This window comes from Fragaria vesca, linkage group LG6 (assembly GCF_000184155.1).
Source record: "Fragaria vesca subsp. vesca linkage group LG6, FraVesHawaii_1.0, whole genome shotgun sequence".
Classification (NCBI taxonomy): Eukaryota; Viridiplantae; Streptophyta; class Magnoliopsida; order Rosales; family Rosaceae; genus Fragaria; species Fragaria vesca.
This window is the reverse complement of record NC_020496.1, coordinates 17,991,982-18,002,998: the sequence shown is the minus strand read 5'-3', so window position 1 is coordinate 18,002,998 and position 11,017 is coordinate 17,991,982. Positions and strand designations below refer to the sequence as shown.

Genomic DNA, 11,017 nt, shown 5'->3' with positions numbered 1-11,017 from the left:
CAAGATCTTCAACTAGATAAGAGGATAGAATTATTATGTGCTAGACTGCTAGGTTCAATGCTTTAACATCTTAGGTGGCGTTCGGTAACATTTTCATGCTTGTATTTTAATTTTTAAAACTAAAAATAAAATGAAAATGTGTCCAGTATAATATTTATAAAAACATTAAAAATGAAAAATAAAAATATTTTCAACTTTTACAAAGATTATGACGTTTTCAATATTTCATTTTCTTAGTTTAGACAATATGAAAAATACTTTCACGATAAATTACCAAATACATTTCCAAAGTAAAAAATAACAATCTCATTTTCTTATTTTTATTTTTAAAAATAATTTTTAAAAACCGTTTTAAAAACGTTACCCACAAGCCCTAAATATTTTGTTCATTCAATCTTAAGAATTCTCATTGTTTTTCCTTCTTTTTGATTAGTTTCGGTTTGTTTACCTTAGATTAAAATTCCCTGTCTTGGTTCCCCGGTTTAGAACGATCCCTGCTTTCTATATTACTAACCTCTTTCTTGCAGGGTAAATTTATAGTCTCTTATGAGGCTTGTCAACAGCCACAAAGAAAGAAAAACTGTCAACTTCAGACTACTACTGGCAATTCAACTGATATTTTCTCCATCATCATGGATGTTCCAGTGAAAACTTTAACATATGCAACCTCCAATCTAATAACAAGCAGGGAAAAACTGCTAAATTGGTTTGCAGATAACTCACCAAACATGCTCATGTAATGTCCTACCCAATTACAATTACCAACTCCTCTATTTAAAGAAGCTGATGATATTACTAAAACCCCAAACATATTAGATGCTAACATTAACCCTCAAGCTAGATAACCTAGGACTGATAGACTTGGGTGCCTAAGCGCACAATTAACTAAAAGCGCAAAATAACATGCTTAAAATTACAAATAATGAAATAAATCACTACTTCATTCAGTACTACTTTTGTGAGACAACTTTGTTGTCACCTCCACAGGATAGGTCTCCATTGCCAACAAACGAATCTTCACTCTTCACCCGGCGATAAAACAGCACATATGCTGCAGCTGACTTCACATCATCTTCATTTATGGGTGATATGTGACTGTCATCAAAACTATACCATCTGTTCTCATCAAGAAGCTGTACAACAATAAATAAAATCTCTGAGTATTATTCTATGAACATGAATCAACTATAGCTAATATTTGAACCAAAAAATATTCCAACGCACCTTGATATGTGCAGTGTAATGCCCACTACCCATGTTGCCATAATGATTGGTCAAAGCATAGAGTTCATAAAGCTGATGTCCAGCATTGCTTTTGTGAGCAATGTAATTGGTTAGATCAAAGTCATGTATAGGGAAGCTGACAAATGTTTCCAGCTTATGCTTCATTGACCGGCTGTACAAGAACCTCTTTAGATGGATGACTAACACTTCAGGAAGCCTCCAAAGATCTAGCTTTTTACTTGCTTGTCGCCGCTCCTTGCACTGGGGGCAGTACCTTCACCAAATATATTAATAGAATTACTTTTAGTGGTTATATAACGAATGAACTCCTTTAAGGCTTTAACAAAGAATTAAATCAGAAATTTACATAATCTAGCACTAGTAGAGCAACAGTTGAACAAGCAACCGATATTTCACAATCATTTCAAATGCCAAACTCATAAGTACTTCACAGAAGAGAAAATATTGATTCCTAATTATTAAGCTGAGATGGGAGCTGCAGACTAAGAAACTTATTCATCTTAACAGTACGAACTTGAAAGGCAAATTGCAAGCATTTTTCCCTTAATATTTTCACCAGTTGTTTTCTTCTGTAGCCCAGTAAATCAATAGTAAGAGGTGGAACTGTCACAGAAATTCAATTTAGGGACCTTTAAGTGGCACTGATTACATACTGACCAGACCTAACATTATATGCATGTGTACGGGTACATGTGTGTGTAGTTCAGAAGGAATGACACTGCAGAACAACATGAAAATAATCCTATCTTAGACTATTGTTGACCCATTATGTTAAATGACCATAAACAAGATTCCACAACAGACTTACCACATATCTTCAGGCACCAGTGGTTCTTCACGTAGAAATGCTTCAAGGCAAGTGTACAAGGAAAGAGGTTCAGTGCGAGCTTTCTTTGTTACAGGTCCATACTTAAAAACTTCTGGCAAGTTTTCCAGATAATGGGTATGATATTTATCTAAAAGCTTCTGTGACCAATCAGCATATACTAGTATGGATGATGAAGATGCCGAAGGCAATGTGATAGCTTTCTCTTCACCTACTGAAAGATCAATGCATGCGTTACTTTCATCCACCAACTGAAGAGGCAACTCAAGTGATTTCACTGGTTTAGAACTGGTCATTTCATTATTCATTGAATTAGATATAGCGGAATCGGTACATGCTTCCCCCAAGTTGCCAGCGGGGTTTGATGCTGCTATTGCAGAGCTTACACCAGATATATCGGTATGATCCAAACTCTCGGTTCTTAACATTGGAGAAAGCATTGTATGAACCATTTTCTGTATGTCGCCTCTTGTGATTTCATCATCACATGGGATAGACAACAGAAGAGGTGTTCCATAAGGTAACCATCCTGATGTGATCTGGTCATCACTACTTCCTCTGGAGACAAATGACAGTTAGTTGAAGCGCATTATCAATATGCCTTATAACAGAAAGTCTTTTTTTTTTTTTTTTGTAGAGACATAACAGAAAGTCTAAGGGGGCATAATACAAATAAACTTTTCCACCAATATTATTCACTAAGCAACCAGCCTAGTTATGGTAAGATTGGTTAAGATTAGGAATAGTCGCTCAAAACAGATTATTTTGGGATCGCAAAAAAAATAATAATAAGAAAAAAGACTTGTAAAGAGGTGGGGAAAAGCTTTCTTTGTACATGGTCTGATGTAAGCACAAATAGGACTACAAGGACAAAATCAAAATATATACATACTGGTCCTTACGACGGTGTATCAGCTGAAGATATTTTGTGTTCTTCACAAACTTTGGCACCTTGTAAGCAGCAAGATGGTCATCATCTTTGATGGTAGATAACAATATTAATGGGTCTTCAAGAAACCGCTGAATCATATGGTTTTGTATCTGTCAATAACAGGTTAAGCAAGTTAAACTGATAGCATGCATTCATTGCGAAGTTCAAAAGGATAAGACTTGAAACACAGGATGCAACAAACCTCGACAAGCAAAAGCCTCTCGCTGTGCTTCACAGAGCTAGCATTGCTAAGTGCCTGGATCAAGTCCCGGCAACGTCCCTGTTTTGGGACTGTGACAGTGTAAGTAGATGGCAACGCACTTCCATTGCATGTAAAAACTGTTACTGTCATTGTTCTAGTTGTGGTGGACTGCAGGGGCAATGAAAGGTACATGAAGGGATCAAATGTAACAGAGACCTTGTTACAAATGGGGCAAACCAAAGTTGATTTGTATTGACCCTGTTAACCAGAAACAGAAAAATGCATCAAACTGCATGTCCATGTCAATGATAAATAAATAATCACAATCTATCAGCATTCAATGATATCTCTATTCCTTGGTAATGACCTGGAGCAATAAACGTACAATAAGTACAATATTTGATTGTATAGGGAAAGCCATCTGGATGATTATATAATAATAATAAATGCACAATACAAGATCATTAAAGAATGCCAAGAGAAGTCAATATGCATCATTCACATATTCCATTAATGAGGAAAATTGATAAATAAAAAGTATCCATTGAAACAGCACACATGGAGCTGATCATACTGAAGGTAGAAATCACAATGGAATACATAGAAATCACAATAAAAATCCACCAAACTCAGGTAGCAGTTCAGCCAAATGAATCATAACTCGTCTCAGACTAGATATGTTTCTTCATGATTAAACTTTGAAGTTTCTTAAGAACAAACTGAGAATCTCAAGCAAAAAACATAGTATTGCATGTTATTAATGGAAGAGTCGCACCATTATCCAAGCTAACTGTTACATGTGAGGAAAATCAACACAAAACAGCAAAATTGAACAGAGAACATGAAGAAAAAGTTACTAACAGAAGACTACCCTTTCCTGGTGTAATTTAATATTGGAAACCTCCAACACAAAGTCAAGAAAGCTACCACCAGCCATCATATCTGGCACTCCACCACTAGTTATGCCGAAAATTACCGTATCCCTAACTTTGCTGTCTCTTTATTTTTTACATCTCCTCTACTGTAACTTGTCCTCAAGCTTTCCGCAGGACACTGTCTAATGAAAATTCTAAACAGATCCAGGACGAGGTTTAAAAACGCATTACGAAGAGGAGCTTAAAGGAGCTCATGAGAGCGAGTAGAGAAATGACCTAGGCATCCCTCCGAAATGTGTGTCTCTCAAGGGGTACGTTTTTCTTAGGAAACAGTGCACTTAACCAAAAAGTGTGCTTATTGCACTCTATACAAAGAGGCATATGACTCTGGGACTAAGACAACAATGACTGAAACCCTTAATCCCTTTTCAAATCCCAGGTAGAATCATAAAGTTTTAACCTACTAGCTTGGAGGCATTTTGGTGAAACCCAAACGTGATTTGCTAGTGTCGTCAGCAGTCAGCAGCAACTTGGCTATCATAAACAGTAGAACTCAAAAGAACAAAATATACTAGCATCTGGTTCAACTGGTAACGTGAACAACCCTAGATGCACACCCAGATAATAATCCACATATCCATCTACCAAATGGAAAAGAACTCAGCATACTCAAAGGCATAACAATCACGTTACAATTATACCACATTATGTTAAACAATGACACCATCATTTTAAAAATATATCTTGCAGCCATATTAATTAAAACATGACCATGAAAAGAGAACAATGAACAGAGTCGCCTTCACTTTTTAGTAACTAGAATAACACATCAATAGCCAAGGTGTAGTAGCACAGACGTGTATGCATGAAAGGAAAACAGTTGCTAAACCTGTAATTTAATAACATTCAATGTTTTCAAAAGTTACTCACTTGGCATACATCGACAATTATGGAATCGTTACGAGCAATGTGGTTTGCCCAATATTCATCAGCAACTTCTTCATCAGGCCGACCATCAGCATCTTTAGATTTTATATAAGGTTTCTGTTTCACACGATTCAGATCTTCATGAAGACCATCTAGCAAAAATGCCAAAAGTTCCTGAAACAAAAAGCATCTGATTAATGAAAATTTCATGCATCTGTTGGTGAAAATAAAATTTTCAAGTACCAAACCTGAGAATCATGTTGATTGTAACCACTAAACTGTGGGGCAAAACGAGCAAGTTTTGTTTTAAAAGGTCGAGGAGCAACTGGTGTACGTCCGGGTGCCCAAAGCTTCCGCAGTAATTCGCCAAACGCTAGAGCTAACTCACCCTACAGTATGACGAAGTCAAGTCAGTAACATTCTGAGGCAAAAAAAGAAAACATCAATACACTTTTGAGTGGGCAGAGAAATCAGTTCCATCTAAATACATTTTAATAATTGCTTATTTGCATTAGATCAGGCATCAGCATACAAATTCCATAGGAGCGGACAAGAATTCCAAGAATTCCACAGGTTATACTAAGCAACACACCAACAGCATTAGATAAGCAGTTCAAACAGCATGAACTAAGAAACCTAGACCACAACGCCTTGCCAATTTAGAATAATAGATGATAGTGTATGATATTAAAATTTCCCACATATAGAAGCCCATGACTTTACTCTCTCCCACAGATCTTCCATCTCTGCTCCACCATATGCTTCAAAAATACTTTTATGTATTTCCATCCAAACCACCTGAACTACAGCTAACACAGCTAACACCCCCCCCAGCCCCAGGATTTTGGTCTTTTATTTTATCTCATCAACTACCACATTTGCCACCAAAACTTCATCTAAAATTCATCTCACTTTTAAAAGCACCCTCTTAAAAAAAAATTAAAACAAAAAATTTATTTATAAAAATCCCTTGACCCACCCCCTTTTACATATGTCTGTGAGGTATGAACCCATGAACCACCCCCCAGTTACATATGTCGGTTATAAAAAGCACCCTGAGCATATATAAGAGATATTATCAACTAACTTCTCCATAGATCTCCACGCGAGCACCTTTTGCACTAATCTTTCACAAGCTTGTTATCAAGCTAATAGGCCTTGTGTTCCTAATCTTCTTTCCTCTTTACTTGAATAAAGGTTATGAAAAAGCTGATGGACTCTTCCTCTATCAAAGCTTCATCATAGGCTTCATCATCAACAACTATCCAATTATCTAATTCTATTTTCTTCAACAAAATTTCTCTTCTGCCATTAACTAATTTATGGACGGAGATTGTGCTGCTACGCCCTTCTCTGGCCCACTTTGGTTTAGCTCTCTGCCTCCAATATATCTCTTTTTGGAAGACTCGCTCCTCCAACCGCCCTCTTAACTGTTCCCTCTCCCTTCTTTTGATCAAGCACAAACAGACCTACTATCCTTTGTTCTGGCCTTCAGACTCTTTAGTTCTCTCTTGAATCTAAAACCCTCCCAGCCACAAGAAATTGCTTCATCCCACCATGTTCTGTAAGTTTCTTTGAAGGAGGGATGCTCAAAGGAGTATGTCCCCACATAACACTGATTGTGGGAATTGGTTAAGCATTTCCCTATGACTACGTCAACTAGTTTTTCTTTTGTTGACAAACAATAAACACAAACAAAAGAAACAACAGTTGACAAGCTACCACATAATATACAAAAAATAATAATATTACCAGGAGGGGGGGGGGGGGGGGGGGGGGTGGTGTTGGGGTTTGGGTTGGAATATACAAAACTGATTAGACAGAACTTAGAAATGCTTTAAGATCAAGTTTAGGTTTAGACAAAAAGGTAAGCATTTCAAATAATTAGAGTATTAAAAACATACCCGCATGCCCAGAGTGTTTTCCCAGTTTATCTCTTGATGATAATCTTCCCGAAAATATCTAGCGAACTCTGGTGTATGAACAAGGCATTGTATAGCACTGTTCATAAAACAAGTATTCCCTAGGTTCTGCAACCCAGTCAAACCACCAGACGAACCCCTTGTACTAACACCAGTTGTCCCATAAGCAGTATCCAATTCTTTAACTGAAGTCAGGCTTTGACTTTGTGCAAGCTCTGTGTTATGGCTTCTTGATGCACCCTTGCTTGCAGATAAACCTCCTGCAATCGACAAGCTTGACTTAGAAGGCTCTACAAGAACTGAGGCAGCTTCCTTTTCTAAAGATCCATTGTAACGAACAGAACTAGTGTATCCACTTGGTCTCGTACCATTGTCAAGACTAAGGACTTCCACCAGAATCTGTTTTTGATGACCAAAAGAAAATCATTAGGACATCGTTGCCGAATCAAGTAACAAGTCCATATGAAAAAGAATCATACTATCTTATCCCTGTGGTAACAGTTCAAAAATATGTGTACAACACTTAAGGGGATTCTCAAAAAAATCACACCCGTCTCGAGAATGGTATTGAAAGGCACTATATGCATAAAATGTTTAATAGGCTCAATGTGGAAGGAGAAGATACTTGGCTGTCAGCTGCAACCATTGTGAGTTTATTGCATACTCATTGACAGAGGTATAACCGTGTAAGTATTATTATTAAACTATAAGCTTCCAAATGGTTATAGCACAAGGAAAAAAGCAAACTAAATAATAAAAAGAATAATTATATGTAAAGAACAGATACATGTCATTCCATATAGTTCTTTTTCTGCATTTATTCCAGTGGACCATGAAATTGCATATGAAGTACAACAAGAAGATCATTAGGAGTAGTAACTCTAGATCAACCACATGAGACCCATCTCAGAGAGAAAACAATCTCTGGACCATATCATACATGAGAACCATCCAGATATGATACTTATGAGCACATAACAACTGCTGCTCTAGCGAAATGTGTTATCATATGCAAACTATGAAAACCTATGCTGAAGCAGAATCCCACATAGTGGTTTACAAAGGACAAAGACAAAATAAGTAGTGGAAAATAATGTCACCCACATCCTGGTCCATTTGTATATTTGCATCATCAAGTGTTTTATCGATGTCAGTCATGAGGGCATGTCGCTTGCGTCCATAGAAATCCCAAATGCATACCTGGTGGAGAAAAAACTCTTAAGTAACGAAATAGCGGGAGTAAAGACGCCTAGATATAGTGAGGGGAAGCATAAGAAATAGGTACTTGGTCGGGGATAAGATCAAAGATTTCACAAGCTCTTTTATGAAGCTCTCCAATGGTTTCCTTCTTGCTTATTCGTATAGTGGAGCGGGCAGCTTTAGGGAAGAGAAGCAATTGAAGACGAAGAGGGTAGACTTCAACAGCCATCTCAGAGCGAGAAGGGCCTGAACTAATGACTCTTCTGGGTAATGTTGGACCACCACCATACCTAGCAATCAAGGGGGGATGTGAGACAGCAAGCAAACAAACAATCAGAAAAGAAAGAAACAAGGAGAGAAAATCCCAAATACCATGAATGCAACTGGTTCCAAACTTGTTGAGGGAGCAAGACATAATCACGGCCTTCCAGTAAAGTATCATGTATGTCAACGGTGTCCTCTGCCGCTGCAGCATCGTATATCAAGTCGGAATTATCAATACCGGCAGGGCGATGCTCCGAGACATCGGGGTGTTCTTGGTTCACATAATCAATCCAGTGTTGCCACCATCTATATTCAAATGGAAATTTGAAATAGCCCAACAAGTAAACTAAACTTGCGAGAGAATTGTGGACTGTACCTCTGGGTAATCAGGAAGAAGGTATCGCCCTCTTTGGATTTGACTTCGGCAGCCAAAGCAATGTCTTTTATCAAAATCCTCTCTTCCTCCGGACTCAGGCTGCTGCTGCTCCTCCTCCTACACATCGACACCTCCGCCATGCCTCGCCCGACTCACTTTCACCCAACACCACCGCGCCTTTCCCTTCCTTTACAACTAAGACAACAAAGTACAACCAGATACACCTACGATCTCATAATTATTACTAACAGCCTATTGTTTTTTCTAACTGCCAATTTACCCCTTTAGTTTTTCAATTTTCAATATTTAGAACCTCACTTTTCTAATTGTTACGATTTCACACTAGGAAAAGACTCAAGTGTCTTGGGCTATTAATGTCTTGCAAGGTATCATTGTCTTATGTGATTTTTGTGTGAATGGTATATGAACTTTTACTTCTTATAAACTTTGGTATATCAAGTTTTGAAAATATCATAACGGTATCTTATGTTTCCATCCCGACCTAAGATTGGTATATGTAATCATTAAGATAACCAATTTACCCTTAAGTTCTTTTTTTTTCTTAGTTTTTTTTTATTTGTTTTCATATTCCAAAAATATTAGAAGAGGTAGTGGAATTTGATGATTTGGGTTGATATTTATAAACTTGAAGAAGATCGAAGAAGGGAAACATACAGAAGTTTAATCTTTGTTGTTTCCGCTGACACTCAAGGATCTTGTTGTTGTCGTTGACATTCAAGGATGATTGAGATGAAGAACTGATTATTAGTTAGGAGAAAGTGACGATGAATTTTTTCTCTACGTTCTTAAAAATATAAAAGCCAAAATAAATAAATTGGAATAAGAAAACAAAAAAGTAAAACTAAGAAAAAAAAAGAGAATTTAAGGGTAAATTTGTCATCTTCTTTTTTGTCTGAGGGTAAAATAGTCATCTTAATGACTATATATACTAATCTTAGGGCGGGATGAAAACATGAGATACCAATATGATATTTTTAAAATTTGATATACCAAAGTTTATAAGGAGTGAAAGTTCGTATACCATTCATACGAATTTCTCTTGTCTTATTGGTTCACATAGAATAATCATTTTAAAAACGAGACCTATATAACGGATGTCTGTTAACTTTCTTTAACGGATTTTTTCTTAACGGATTTTTTTAATAGATATTTCTAACAGATTTTTTTTTTAACGTAAAACTACTCTCTCTCTCTCTCTCTCTCTCTCCTCGTTCTCTCTCTGTTCTTCTTCTTCTTCAACCTCTCACTCTATGAAATTATGAAAAACTTGATGACCCTTGAAGCTCCTTGAGATTCCTTATGGAATTGATGAGGATTTGGTAGAAAGAGTGAGAGGGAAGAGATGGGTTTGAGAGGAAAATGAGGTGGTGGTCTTGAAGGGAAGTGAGAATGGTCTTCAGGTGATAAAATAAGGACGAGGTGATGTGAGATGGTCTCGATGAGAGGGAAGAGATGGGTATGAGGGGAAAATGAGGTGTTGGTCTTGAAGGGGAGTGAGAATGGTCTTGAGGTGATGAAATAAGGATGAGGTGATGTGAGATGGTCTTGGTGGTGTTGAGTAGATGGCGATGAGGATGAGATCATTCGGTGGTGATGAGATGAGAAGGAATTGGGATCATTTTCTGATTTGAAGATGGTGCGGCCGGTCTCTAGAAGAGGAGAGAGCTAGGGTTGCCACATGTCGCCTTTTGATTGGATGAAATTTGCATTTGAAACACTACACGTGCGCCTTGGTTAAGCTGCTTGCTTAATTAATTATCCAACAAATGATTAATTAAGAAACTAATTACATTTTACTTCTCCTTTGACTAGGGTTGACCAGAAATGATAATTTCATCATTTGTTGACAATCTCACTTTCGCTCCACTGTCGTCTTATATACTCTTAATTCCACAACTCCACTTATTTCCTACAAAAGAAATTAAAGAAATTAAAAATGAATTAATTACATAATAATTGCTATAAGGATTAGCTAATTCATAGTGTTTTAGTAATAATTATGTGTATGAAAATACATGTAATTATATATCTGATTTAAAGATAATGACGATCGATCAATAATCACCCTTTATGTATATATGATGTATGATTTATGAAAAATAAGTAATAATCACCTTTCGTGTATATGATTTATGGTTTATGATGATCGAGATAATGTTACTTCAATTGTATGTAAGGTATGATTTATGATGATCGAATAATCACTCTAATGTGTACGTATGTACATG

The 11,017-nt window shown here is 36.8% G+C and overlaps 1 protein-coding gene across 2 annotated transcripts; it reads right to left on the bottom strand.

The window, feature by feature from the left end:
* Positions 1-660: 660 nt before the first annotated feature.
* LOC101303918 (ubiquitin carboxyl-terminal hydrolase 5-like) lies at positions 661-8,980 on the bottom strand. 2 transcript variants are annotated; one of them, XM_004303278.1, is made up of 13 exons: positions 8,769-8,980; positions 8,501-8,698; positions 8,214-8,418; positions 8,033-8,128; positions 7,297-7,327; positions 6,911-7,188; positions 5,255-5,395; positions 5,010-5,180; positions 3,205-3,462; positions 2,964-3,112; positions 2,054-2,629; positions 1,225-1,498; positions 661-1,133 (listed from the first exon to the last, which is right to left on the bottom strand). In XM_004303278.1, exons 1-13 carry the CDS (start codon positions 8,906-8,908, stop codon positions 951-953), a joined length of 2,700 nt encoding a protein of 899 aa, XP_004303326.1. In that variant the 5' UTR covers positions 8,909-8,980; the 3' UTR covers positions 661-950. The 2 variants fall into 2 exon arrangements, with proteins under 2 accessions (XP_004303326.1, XP_004303325.1); XM_004303277.1 differs by having other exon boundaries at positions 6,911-7,327.
* Between the last annotated feature and the right edge of the window lie 2,037 nt (positions 8,981-11,017).